Below are 14,817 nucleotides of genomic sequence, written 5' to 3' on the forward strand. Positions count from 1 at the left end.
GAGGTACGTTGTGCCAATAGTTGGTCTTCAGACATATTCTGGTGATGACTCCGGCTTCTTTCAGCTGCAGAGGTACAATTGGGGCTGGCTGGCCAGGGAGGGACCATGGGAGATTGGCCTGCCTGGAAGGGACCGCAGGAGGGCTTCAGGGCATGTCCAACCCCATCTTGCCCCGGCAGCCTCAGCTCACGTCCCCAGCCTCACAACCCCACAGCCCTGCCTGGCACCCCGCCTTGGCCTGGCACCCCGCCTTGGCCTGGCGCCCACTCACCTCTACCATCCCGCCACGGTCCCGCTCTCATCGGGGCCCATCAGGGCTGGCAGCAGCTCCACTGCTGCCCTCTGCCGGCGCCGTGTTACTGATGCCTGCCATGCTCCGCGCCACCCCATGGTGGTCAGTGCACGTCATAGAAAGTGATTGAATTCCGGTCTCCCGGTTGAACTCCCAAGGGGACAATTTGCATATTAGACTTTTATATAGAGGTTTTAAAAGGAAAAATCTCTTCCCATTTTACTGTGACCTTTCTGTGTACCTTACATGATAACAACGTAATTTCTAAATATTATAAAAGCACATAATTCCATGATAAATAACTCCTTTTCCTGGAGAAAATGTCTCCTGTTTCAAGCCATTAATTTACCTTTCTGTAGAAGTAGACTCGTCAGGAAATTCAGTATCTGCTGAACTTTTCCTACTATTATTTGACCTCCAAGATGATGCCAAAGGAAGTTCTTCTGAAGACATAGGCCTTGGCCTTTGGCCAATCCCAGATGGTTGTTGTAAACCTGCAGACTGTTCTTCAGTACTTAAAGCAGCTATAATTGCTCTAATGGTCGCTTCATCAACTTGAGACCACGGTTTCGATGGAGCTCTCATTCGGCGTAAAAATAAGCTGTGCCACTTCTGTCTGAGCTGCAGCAATAAACTGGCGGCCTATAATAAAATAGTTTCCTCAGTTAAAATATGCTTGCAAGAACCTATTTATTAGTTAAGGGTCTGTGAATGTTTCCAAAGAACAAGCTTTACATTTCATATAATTTACTACTAATTTCATTCTTTTTATTGCAAGAATGAAATAAAATTTCTTCTTAACCATATTTGAGGCACAAAATCAAATGAAACAGTTTATTGAGAGAGACAATATGTGGTAGAGTGTGATTAATATGGAAAAACAAAAGCAGAGTAAACAAACAAAAATACATTTAGTTCCATTCATTTTATTTTAGTGACTGTGGAACATCCAAATAATGATGTCCAGAAGGCAGCTGGATTCATAGGTCCAGAGAAAGGCCTAAGCTAGATATAGATGTGGTAGTCATCAATGCATAAATGGTTACAGGTAGTCCCTAAGGACTGTGCAGGGACAGTGAAAAGAGCAAAGCACAAAGTATTGGAGAACATCTAACATTTAAGGCACAAACACATACAGAAGAGAAAGAACCTAAGAAGGAATGGCCTCTCTAGAAAGAAGAAGAATCAAGAAAGATTAATGTCACAGTATCTGATGACAAAGAAGTTGGGACAGGAGTGAAGAGGAAAAAATGAGAAAGATAAAATTACAAAAAGAAGGTTATGGACAATACTGCCAAAAATGAGAAAAGGTCATATTTGTCAAGGACAGCAGACTCATTTTGACAACATGGAGGACAATATTGGCCTCAGCAAGAATAATTCCAGTGAAGTGACAGGCTATTGGGATATTCAAGTGAGACTACATATAGTAAGTTCAAATGATGGAAGAATCCTAAAAAAGGTAAATCTAGCCCATGTTGACTATTCATAGCTTAGCTGCCAAAACAAAACAAAACAAAACAAAAAAAACAAAAAGCTATAAAATGGCCTTTAAAAGTAGAGATGAAATTAAGGGTAGGCTTTGTCAAGAAATATTTTTAATTTGAAAAGAAACATTCCTCTTTCCCAATTCAGAGATATGTGAAAAAGAGAAAACAGAATGGAATTCATATCTTTCTCTTAGAAATAGTTAAAATAAAGGGATTTCTTGTGTACCCAATACTCAGTATTTCCGTATATACACAGAAATACTCAAAATATTACCATGCGTAAATACTGACCTGCATCTAGGTTTTTCAAATCCACTGTTGGAATAAACCCCAATATAGCAGAGAATACCTGAGGGCCCTATGAAAACTGAAAAAGAAGTTGTATTCTCTAATGCTGAGAACCTAATATTAAAGATATAATTTTCATTATGTTGTTTATCAGATCATACTAACTGGATCACACTACTAAAGAGCAACTTACCTCAGGTTCTAGTTTGAAATTGAGCCACTCATCAAGTTTCAAAGCTGCCAGATTAGCAGTAGTTCTATCTTCCATTTCACTATCACTACTATCATTAGGAATACCATCCGCTGTCCAAACAAATATTGAAAGAAAAATTTTCACTTTTACCATTTTATTTTATAGCAAAAAGAATAAGCAAATAGCGATTGACATACCATATTTACACAAATCCTCCTGATATACTAACAATTTGTGTGGAGAGTTCTCTGAACCCCATAGGTCACAAATTAAATCTCAATATTTAAAAGGAGGGGGAAAAAGGAATTGTAAAGACTACAATCTCTAATCACAAGGCAACAAAACAAAGCAAAAAAGACAAGAAATTAAAAAATCCAAAAAAATATATTTAAATAATAACTAGATAAAGAAGAAAATTAACATAAAGGAATAAAACATTAAAAATAGTAAGCAAAATATTAATATATTAGGTAAGACAAAATGTTATTAATAGTTAAAACTATATAGTCCAGTTCCTTAAAACCTAATAAGCAATCCTCTGATAAATTTAATAAAGGGAGAAAAAAGCACAAATCTAACTACAAAATCAAAACTGGACATAAAATTGTAAAAATTACACAAAATGTGTTAAGCTTAAAAGAATTACAGAATCTTGAAACCTTCAAAGAAAATTATTCATTTCTATAAAACAAATTGAAAAAATAAGTAATTACTAAAACTGACAGAATAAGAAATAGAAAAATTCAGTCTATTTAAGGAAGAAATTCAAGATGTCCTTAAAGAACAACAACACAGAAATCCAGAACACCAAGTCTCTCAAACTTTTAAGAAATCAAATAATAGCCAGTTCCTTTAATGAGAGAATCTAAACCTAACCTTAAAACTGATAAAACCTAAAGATACTTAAATGTGCAAATGCACACACCACACAAACTCTATGTAGGTCAGCCTCACTAATGAACATAAATATTACAATTTTAATAAGTGCTAGCAAAATATTTAGCATTGCTATAAATTACTCTTAGTCCAAGAAAGGTTTATCCTTGAAACAATATGATTGTAGTTCCATAAAAAAAATATACACTACATCAATAAATGAAACAAATTCTGATTACATGAACAAATGCTCAAAAGTTATTTAACAAATTCAACACATTTTTAAACATTAAAAACAGAACAATTCTGTCTTAATTTAATGAATAAAATAATTTATTAAAACAAGAATTAACATTATAATCAATGGTACAACTTTAGAATTTAAACCTTTAAAATTAAAAAAGACAAAGTAGACCATTAACATGGTTTTCCAATATCATGAAAAAGAAATGAAAAAATAAATTTTGGTAACAAATTAAAATATTACCACCTGAAGGTAATATAACTTAAGAAATAGAGAATCTAAAGGATTAATAAGAGCTTAGTAAAGTAACAGAGTACATAAAAATATACTCTTTGAGGTAGAGTTCTTATTAAGCAAGAACAACAGTCAAAGAGAAAGAAAACCTATTTACTACAATAATTCAAAAACAGCAACAAAACACCTTAAGAATCATCTTAAGAATTATATCCAACCTTTACAAAGTAACCAAAAAATTGCTAAATTTAATAGAAGATATAGCTAAATAGAAGAATATATTTAATTTGCTGGAAGCAAACACTAAGTTAAAATAACAAAAGAACTGTTTGGTGCCAAAAGGTTTACAAGAAGATGACTACTCAATATTCATTTAAAAAATAGGTAAGATTATCAAATAACTTAATAGGATTTAATAACTTGAGGATTTAAAAAACAAAACAATATAAAAACACCACAGAATTCAAAATATATAAAACTAACAAATAGAAAAGCAGCAAAGAGTTACAGGTAGATCCTCCACCAGATACTAGAGCTTATTAAAATACAAAACTATTGAATAACATGTTATAAAATAAAGGCAGAAATTTAAAGGAACAGAAGATCCAGAGAGTTTTACAATGCCAAATGTAATATGAAATCAATGTAAGCTTTCAAAAGACAATACATAAGGATTATTTTGGTGCAGGTAAGGAAAAGCACTTGGAAAAACATGAAATCTACATTTTCAAACAGAGTCAACAAACATGGTTGAAAAAATTATCTTAAAAATCAAATTAGAGCAAAAGAAGAAAAACAAAACAGAGTACTTATCAGGTCCATGAAGCATGAAACTTTTTCAGCTTTGAAGTGAGCAGTATAGAAAAAGATTATTCAATTTGAATCTATAGTAGTCAAAACACAGAACTAGAACGGCCAGAGTGGCTCAGTGGTTGGGCATGGCCCTATGCCAGTGATGGGCAACCTTTTGAGCTTGGTGTGTCAAACTTCGCCAAAAAACTGAGCATAACTCGGGTAGTGTGTCACTTTGAGGAAAAAACTAACTCCAAGACTCCAGTCACAAATGTTTCATCCTCAGGAGCAGCAAATGTTTCATCCTCGGCATGCAGCCGCATGTCATCAGAAATGGCTACGCGTGTCAGTGCTGAGACGCGTGTCATAGGTTCGCCATCACTGCCCTATGCACTGAAAAGTTGCCGGTTGGTTTCCCAGTCAGGGCACATACCTGGGTTTCAGGCTCAATCCCCGATTAGGACACTTAGAGAAAGCAACCAATCAAAGTTTTTCTCTCTCCCTTCCTCTCTCTCTAAGCATGTCTTCGGGTGAGGATTTAAAAAACAAAACAATACAAAAACACCACAGAACTCAAAATATATAAAACTAACAAAAATGGATATTATATATGATAGAAAAAAGGCTAATAGCTTTAAATCATGAAACTGTAGGTCAAATTAAGAAAAACATCAGTACTCAGTCCCACCCCACTCTCTTTTTGATCATTGTGTTTCCAATCACATACCTTTAGGTCAATTCCTAGATCATTTCTTAGTGCAGAATCTTGGCCCTTGCCAACTTATTTATGTATCTTCACATGGCTAGCTTCTTCATATACTTTAGGTCTCAGCTTAAATCATATCTCCTCAGAGAAATTTGTCTAGGGTTTCTTTCTAAAGTAGGTCATCCCTAAGGCAGCCTGCTTTATTTCTTTCATAGTACTATATAAAACACTTACTTCTTTGCTGTCTGTCTACCATCCACAACCATGTAAACTAAGGACAGAAATAACTTGACTATCTTGTTTTCTGTTACATCCTCAATACCTACCACAATACCTGACATATAGTAGTTATTCAATAAATATTGGTTGAGTCACCAAATAGCAAAAAATTAGAAATAATCAAGATGTCCAATTGTAAAGAAACATTTAAAATACATTATACCACTTTAATATGATAGAATATTTTGCAGCCATTAATATAAAATATTTCGCCCAAACCGGTTTGGCTCAGTGGATAGAGCGCCGGCCTGCGGACTGAAAGGTCCCAGGTTCGATTCCGGTCAAGGGCATGTACCTTGGTTGCGGGCACATCTGTGCAGGAGGCAGCTGATTGATGTTTCTCTTACATCAATGTTTCTGACTATCTCTCTCCCTTCCTCTCTGTAAAAAATCAATAAAATATATTAAAATATATATATATATAAAATATTTCATGTTTTTTATATTCTATACAATCAAAACAATATAAAATAATAGTATGGGTAAAATAATTTAAAATATGTATATGTCTATAGAAAATAATAGATAATATTAAAAAATGTTTACATAAGAGTAATAAGATTATGGGTAACTATTATTATTATTTCCTTTAAACAAATACCTTTTATTTTTGTTAATCATTTAAATTCAGTGGAAGAGAGAAGCAAACTTCCTATCAGCAAGATTAATAAAAAATATACAAATCAAGTTATCTTAATTACTTTCAAGAACAGTGGTATGCTTTAGTATTTTCTAATTAGTCTTATATCAAAAGGGAGCTAACACTACATAAGTTTTTATAATTTTAAAATTTGTTTGGTTTAGTAAAAAGAAAAAAAATTTCATTTCAAATAGATTTTTATTTCCTTCATAACATATTTACCTCGAAAGGATGAAGATTCCTGAAGAGCATTACTTGCCAATCTAGCTGGTCCACAGAATACCAATACAGTGACGGGTGTCACTGCTGAACAACATCTAATGTTAGCTATTCTATGGGCTCTGGTCATTTCATCATAAATAAGCCAATCTGTGGGCAGTGCCTGAATTGCTGCAGCTTGACCATTGGCTGGAGGAATCTATTAGGAAAATAAATTTAAAAATTGTTAGCTATGTTTATCACCTAATTTACTGGTAATACTTTTAAACTGTAAACCATCCCTTAATAAAATGGGTGATGCATACCCAAGCAAAAATTAAAGCAAGTCATTGCTCATGTAGTTTGTACAAAAGTTCTCTTTACTTAACACATTAACTCTTCCAGCTCCAAGAGTCAATCAAAATTTTGTTCCAATGCTGAATTATACACACATATATACATATAATTAATTTCTTAAAGCAGGTATTTAGAACATTTTTCATTGATTTTTCAAACATCTAAATTAGATGAGTTTCACCTCAAGGCCTAAGAGCATTAAAAATGTTTTACCTTTTTATATTGAGGCTGACTGAGAACTGAAGTGGGATGAAATCGTACTTTTTTCTCCTTTGACCCTGTCAATACTAAATTCTCTCTGTCCACATGGACTAAATTAGGATACATGCCTGCCACCAATGCAGCTTTAACGACAGCCCAATTCTCGGAATTTGTGTTAACATCTCGAATGTCACCACCACCTCGTGCTCTAACAAAACCTAGAAAGAGGAAAAAAACCACACCTACTTTTCCTATTCACAACATACTTTTAAATTTGTGGGTTTTTTATTTTAAAAAATTGTAGAACCTATATAAGTTTAATGATATTCAAATTCCACAATAATTAATAAAATCTAATTTAAAATGTAGAATCAATGTTCTAAGAAAGTTTCATTTGCTCAGGCTAAAGAAAGTAGAAGATTCACTGGGGGCTTAGAAACTTTTTAAAAATTACACATTCTTGCCTGGCTGGCATAGCTCAGTGGTTGAGCGTTGACCTATGAACCAAGAGGTCACAGTTCGATTCCCAGTCAGGGCACATGCCAGTGTGAGGTGAGCAGGAGGCAGCTGATCAATGATTCTCTCATCACTGATGTTTCTCTTTCTCTCCCCCTCTCTCTCTCTCTCTCTCTCTCTCCCCCTTCCTCTCTGAAATCAGTAAAAATACATTTTAAAATATTACACATTCTTGCAGTCAAGTTATTCATGAGCTGCTATCTGAAACACACTAAAATCATAGCTGAAAACCTAAACCATTCTTCTAATAATTTCAAAAGTCCTTCATATTGTCCCATATTTGAGACAACTCTAAATTCTCTGGTTTATTCCTTATGTTACTTTGGCACTTCAACTCATCTGTAAATCCAGACTCTGGTAGTTTTCTTCTATTTTTTTTCAATGTATTATGCTACTCAAAAAGGAATTAGCAATTCTAAAATAAAATAGCTACATTTTTAAAAATATCAAAATGCCTTCAAGTGATTACTTGTTCTTTTATGTTCCAAAAATATGAAGGCCAGCATTTGTATCAGGCTAGTTAATTTTTTATAATTTATATTTCATAGAGCTAAATAACTGTTTATTAATAGTGATAAAATATAAATGTAATATCTAGACTGATCTTTACCAACAAATACATTATAAAGTGTTCACTGCCAACAGTATAAAAAGGTATTCACACATTTCTCAATGACAATTCTGCAGTGTCAATTTTTTCAACAAACAAAAGCTTGAGGTCACATAGAAGTCTACAAAGCAGGTAATAAATATCACAAAAAAGTGATAATGTCATAAAAATAATATAAGATGGCTTCAGTTAATACTAGAAATACTACGAGGTACGGGCAGGGTTTTCTCAGTTGTTTAAATAGGTTCTTTGTGGGAAAACATTACCTGATGCTCTAAGTTGACCGAGCAATTGAGTTCTCATGCCTATGATTATTTCCATGGTAGCTTGTGAAAGAAAATTCTTTTCACAAAAGGCTCGCTCCCACCCATCACTTCGTGCTTTCTGCCATGCCTATAAAAATATAATTATATAACATGATACATGTACCAGACACTTCTTAGGCAACAAAGTAACTGAAAATCACTACTAACCACTCAAGGTCAATTCTTCTTCTTCTAATTATTTTATAAAATCTAAGACTTTATTTAAAAAAAAAAAAAAGATTGTAGATGCAAAAAACAGACTGATACTTCCCAGCAGTGAGCAAAATGGGTAAAGGTGGTCAAAGACACAAATCGTCAGTTATAAATGAAGTTTAAACACTGGGGATGTAATGTACAGCATGGGGACTATAGTTGATAACACTGTATTGTATAATTGGAAGTAGCTATGAGAGTAGAACTTTTCTAAAATAAACTTTTTTTTTAATGAGATATACCTGACATGTAACATTATATTAGTTTCAGGTGTCCAACATAGTGATTCGATATTTGTATATATCGTGAACGTTTTCAGAATAAATCTAATTAACAGATTAGAGAGTAGATCTTAAAAGTTCCCATCACAAGAGAAAAACATTATAACTGTTTGAAGATGGATGTTAACTAGATTTACTGTGACCATTCTGCAATATATACAAATATCTTATCATTATGCCATACACCTGAAACTTATATGCCAATTATACCTCCATTTTTAAAAAAATAAATAATTTAACGCCTGGCTGGAGTGACTCGGTTGGTTGAGCATCATCCCATGCACCAGGAGGTGGCTGGTTCGATTCCTGGTCAGGACACATGCCCAAGTTGCAAGCTCGATCCCCAGTAGGAGGCATGTAGGAGACGGCTGATTGATGTTTCTATCTCTCTCTCCCTCTTCCTTCCTCTCTCTGAAATCAATAAAAATATATTTGAAAGAAAAAATAAATAATTTAAAATTTAAATATAAAAAATAAAATCTAAGACTTTGTGATTTATCATTAGTTAATTTATACTCAAATGCTAAGAAAGTTTTTTGAGTTTATAAAAATCTCAATGAGAGAGCTAAGTATCAGGAAACCTAAATGAGCAGCTATGTAAAAATATTTACCTTTCAGATACAGGTGCTAATTATCCTTCACAAAAGTATAGAGCCTTTAAAACTAAGCCATCATAGCACATTTATATCTAAGAATCCTCCATCCCTCCAAAAATAACCTCTGTATCAACCTCCTAATCAGTCTGAGAATGGAAAGTGGGATTTCTAGAATCCATCTATGTGCAGTATAAAATAGCTCCCCTTTTAAAATGAGTTCTTTTGCTTTGAAATATAACTGATAGATCAAAGCAGTAATCTATCTATCTCCTCTTCTTTTCAAGGAGCTGAGGGAAAAGCAAAGAATAGACAAGAGCCCTAACCGATTTGGCTCAGTAGATACAACGTCAGCCTGTGGACTCAAGGGTCCCAGGTTTGATTCCGGTCAAGGGCATGTACCTTGGTTGCGGGCACATACCCAGTAGGGAGTGTGCAGGAGGCAGCTGATCAATGTTTCTCTCTCATCGATATTTCTAGCTCTCTATCCCTCTCCCTTCCTCTCTGTAAAAAATCAATTTAAAAAAAAAAAATTAAAAAAAGAATAGACAATTCTCCAAATCTTTCTCAATTATTGTCACTCAACTAATCTGTGATAATACAAGGTATCATAGACTCAATTAAGAGCAATGCATTATCCATCCTATATAATAAAAGCCCAGCGACCGAAACGGCGGAATGACCAGAACGACCAGAAACCAGAATGGCGGCAACCCCTCACCCCAGTCGGCCCTGCCACCCAGCGGGGACCCCCACCCCAATCCAGGGCCCCCATCAGGGCAGGGCAGCTGGCCCCCACCCACGCACCAGGCCTCTATCCTATATAATAAAAGGGTAATATGCAAATTGACCTTAACAGCAGAACAACCAGAATGACCGCTCCACCAGTCACTATGAAGCGCACTGACCACCTCTTGGTCCCTTTCCCCAGCCGGCAGGCTCCGATTGCCCAATGGCAAACGGGGAACTGGGGGTGGGTGGTGGGGCCCCGCCCCACCAGTCACCCCACACACAGAAGGCAACCTGTGGTGGGGGCGGGGCCAACAAGTGGGTGGGAACGGCCGACCTCTCGTTCCTTCCCCTGGCCATCAGGCTCTGATCGTCTGATGGCAAACGGGGAACCGGGGGTGGGTGTTGGTGGGGGGCGGGGCTGGCTGCAGGCAGCTGGGGAAGATGGCCCTGATCACAGGCCAGGCCTAGGGACCGTACCCACGCACAAATTTCGTGCGCGGGCCTCTAGTTGTTTAATAATACTCACACAAAAGAAGCTTGTAAATATTTTTGTAAATTGTATGTATTATAAGGAAATACTTGGGAAAAAGTATTTTCTGCATAAACAAAAAAAAATGCTTTTTAATGTACAGGCATAGACTACATTCAAAAGAATTTAAGGATAAATAACATGTCTACCTTTTGAAGAAATAACAAAATTCTCCCCTGCATCTGAATTTCTAAATTATATATAATTTCCCTTCTTCAGAGTCGCACTTTCCTTATCTTTCCTTTCCCATTTAGCACTTTCTTCATTTTTCACTACTATTATCTTAATAGGTTTTAAGTGATTTTTTTATTTTGCTTTATAAAATTAAGTTCTTAGCATAGTGTCTTGATCATACAAAAAAAAGATGTACTCTAAAAAAAATAGACATTAAATTCAAGGTAAATTTCTTCTAAGCTTTGTTCTATATATTTCGAATAATATACAGTGTTATTAACTAAAATTTTAGAGCATTCCTTGCCAAAGATATAATTGAAAGACAAGAAACTTGAGTATTAAAAATAAATACAAGTATAAATAAAAATAAATATGTACACACCTACAATATACATATTCCTACAAAGATAAAATGAAAGAAAAAAAGTAGAGAAAAACTGTGGTAATTTTAACATTAACAATACAAAGATTTTTTTCTGGGAAATTAATAAAATATGATGTTATAATGAAACAAAATTAATGGAATCATATCTATTTTTTTAATTTCTTACACTTGCTCCAGAAATGTGTTTAACCAGCAACATTTTCAGAAATAAAATAACAATGTAGTACCTGGAATGCTCTGAGAAGTGCCATATGATCACTGAAAGTTCCAGCAGTGAAACGTTTCCTACAAAGCATAGCTGCGCGTTTTTGAGAGGCCTGGGTTGGCAGGACAAAAGGATCTCGATAGGCTAGTGTGCAGGCAATTGTAAGGATAGGGTCCAGACACTTTAAAACAACAGCACACAGGACCATTTTACCAAGATGTGGTTCTACTGGCAAGTCAGCCAAATGATATCCAAGTTCAGTGAGATCTTCCCACGCATCCATTGCATCTATTGTCTAAACAAAAGAATACAAAACAGAATTTGACATAATCAAAAACTATGTTCAAGCAAGTGACATATCTAAAAGTCTATAAGAAAGAAATGAGAATATAAATTTCGTTTTGCTATCACATCGCACATAAAAAATATATTTTGCTTTAAATATATAAAAACAAGCTACTGTTTTATTATAACTACCACAACAGTATTTATTCAAAGTACATGGTTAAGATAATTTTTTAAAGTATAAAATTAGTTAAGATGTGTTCTCATTTGGTTTAAATTTCATATAGGTTAAATAAAACACGAACCTTAAGCATTTGTACAGCATTCCGTACAATTAAAGCTGGTGGAGGTTCAGGAGCTTTCATAAGGAAATCCGCAATAGGACAATTAACTGGGGCTAACAGCTTGGTGTGTAAACAAAGTTCCTGTAAATAAGAATAGCAAATAATTTTGAAATATTGACATTTATTTTTAAAGAAATCATGAGAACTACAGTTCCCAAACAAAGACTAGTAGAGTCTCTGACTAAAATGAACAACAGTAAAGGGAACAATGTCTTTCAAGGAAACACAGGCTCATACTTTGCCCTAAGTTCCAAAATTTTTATGAACACCCTCCAACAACTCATATCAAAATTACCATTGCCACCAGTGACAATGTCTCCTCACACAGTTTTAAGAGTTACTGTCCAAAATATCTTCTTTTTCCTTTATATTACCTTCTGGAATCTTGTATCTATTCAACAAATATTTAAGTGCTTACTAAGAGCTAAGCACTGTGCAGCAAGTTGGAGAAAAAGAAGAGGACAGACTGTCAGACAAGTGTCCACCCTCATGAAGTTTTCATTGTGTGTGAACAGAATAATTACATAATTAACTCCTTGATTACAACTGTGATAAATGCTATGAAGGACACAGGGAGCTGAAGAGGTAAATTAATCAAGTTTAGGAAAAAGCAGGAAAAGGAAGCCATTGAAATAAAAAACAATTTCTTGAGGAAATGACATTTAAAATAAGACATAAAGACTGACTAGGAGTTAATTATAAAAAAAATAAGGGGGAGGAGTCTCGGGAGAGGGAATAGCACATATGAAGCCCCTAATATCAATACAAATAAGATGTGCTTGGGAGCCCTAACCGAAGAATTAAAGGCAAGAATTAAAAAATTAAAATTGGAAACACAAGCAGGAGAAATAATTTAGGAATGTTAAGAATTTTGTATTTTATCCTAAGAAGAACATAAAATGGCACTTGAGCATGAGGAAATGGGAAGTCATCTAGATATGTGGTTACCAAAAATATGATCCAGTGTCTCTTTAAAGGTTTGGGTATCAGCACCTAATAGTTCAGCACAGCAGAGAATCGAATTAATATTATGATAGTTTTCCCTAGGAACTGTAGTGTCTGGTGTTCCATGAAGTCAGAAAACCTGAAGGAAAACAGTAACGGCCAGGAAATCTCAGTGAACTTAGTTCCAAATCTACCAAGGTAATCTCAGCATCTTAAACTGAGATTCTGGTATGATGTTTTGGACCTCAAATAATTTGTTTTCTAATCTTCATTGAAAATGTAAAAGGTGAAAACTACATGGTTGACAGACTCCTAGAATGTTGCACAAAAACAAATGCTATTCTTATAAACTATACCAAAACTTAAGTGTACTCAAGTAATTCTTTAAAACTTTGGAGGTTTGTAAATTAAATTTTCTGTATATAAAAAATATTAGTTATATACATAACCACCTTCCATAATATATATTTGATAATTTTGTTTTATAAATTGTTTCATACATTGATTATTGAAAAGTCCAATCAGCATAAGTTGAAATGATCCCTTCTCCTCCCTCACCCACAAAGATAGGCTTTTAGAGTTAAGTAAATTTCTACCTGTAATGGCATTCTCAAAAGTTCTGGAGTCTGAAATTCCAACATATTCTGGAATCGGAGTCTACTGAACAGACGAAAACAAATTCCAGGTCTACATCGCCCTGCCCTTTAAAGTAAAATACAAAAGTAAGACTCAGGAATAAAGACTATAATAAGTAAACTGTACAACCAATGTGATTTAGATGATATAGAACAATGAACCAGTATCAGGATATCTGAGTTTGAATTCCTACTCTGACATTTATCCTTTATGAAGGCACTACACTTGTCTAGGACTCTATTATCTCATTTATAAAGTGAGATTCATGAATGATACCTAACTGATATATAGGAGTGGGCAAAGTAGGTTTACAGTTGTAAGTGAAACACAGAGTTTATTCTTGTATTATTATTTATTTATTACTGTAATTATTATTATTATTAACCTACTTTTGTCCACCTGTATACATTCTAGGGTAATGGTAAAAATAAAAAAGAATTGTATATGAAAGTGAGTAAAAAAGTAAAGCATGAATAAACATATGGTAATTTAAGTTTAATCAACTTTACTTAGCTGATACCAAGCACTGAGTTCAGATACACTGATGAGAGTTGTACAAATCATCAACTACACAATTCCAAGGCAGTGTTATTTACCCCATCATCATAAAGACATGTATAATTTATTGGAAGTAACAAAAATATCTTAAGGAAAAGTAGTCTCTTAATTTCACCCAAAGATGCCATATCAGCTAATGGCAAGGCTGAATACACTAAGTGATAAAGATACAGAAATAATCCCTATCTTCGAAAAGCTCATAGTCCAAAATGGCATACATAACTATAACAATGTGATGCAAATTACAAAATCTGGCATTGTTTGGACCATTCCTTCCTCCATCGAATACTTTCCTCACTATATACCCATCAGCTCTCTTATTTATACAGCCTCCTCTGAGAGATTTCTCTTTGCACAGTCCTTAAATGTTGATATTCCTCTGAATTTGGATCTCAGCCCTCTGCTCTCCTCACTCTACCCTCTCTCCCAAGGTGATCTTAATTATCCTCCAGTCTTCAATTTCTATCCATCTAGATCTCCTTATCCTAATTCTAACCAATACTTCAGAAGCCTCTTAGCTCCACTTGATTTTCCAGTCACCTCAAACCCAACACAACCAAAAGTTAATTCTTCTCCCCAACATAACCACTCTTCCCATTTTCCCTATCAGACAGTGGCACCACCATCCACAAAATTTTCTAAAATAGAAACCTGTATGACATTCTTGATTCCACTCCATTCCTTACCCCTCACCCTCTGGACAGATGATAGTAATA

The 14,817-nt window shown here is 34.6% G+C and overlaps 1 protein-coding gene across 1 annotated transcript in view; it reads right to left on the minus strand.

Moving 5' to 3' along the window:
- Positions 1-14,817, minus strand: part of YTHDC2 (YTH N6-methyladenosine RNA binding protein C2) — a 73,077-nt gene that overhangs the window by 16,092 nt on the left and 42,168 nt on the right. The window contains exons 18-25 of the mRNA XM_008144467.3: positions 13,504-13,609; positions 11,924-12,043; positions 11,356-11,628; positions 8,183-8,309; positions 6,803-7,008; positions 6,257-6,452; positions 2,264-2,373; positions 642-934 (exon numbers count right to left, since the gene is read on the minus strand). Of these exons, the coding sequence (XP_008142689.2) occupies positions 642-934; positions 2,264-2,373; positions 6,257-6,452; positions 6,803-7,008; positions 8,183-8,309; positions 11,356-11,628; positions 11,924-12,043; positions 13,504-13,609 (1,431 nt within the window). The remainder of the gene's footprint in view (positions 1-641; positions 935-2,263; positions 2,374-6,256; positions 6,453-6,802; positions 7,009-8,182; positions 8,310-11,355; positions 11,629-11,923; positions 12,044-13,503; positions 13,610-14,817) is intronic.

This window comes from Eptesicus fuscus, chromosome 4, assembly GCF_027574615.1.
Source record: "Eptesicus fuscus isolate TK198812 chromosome 4, DD_ASM_mEF_20220401, whole genome shotgun sequence".
Taxonomy (NCBI): Eukaryota; Metazoa; Chordata; class Mammalia; order Chiroptera; family Vespertilionidae; genus Eptesicus; species Eptesicus fuscus.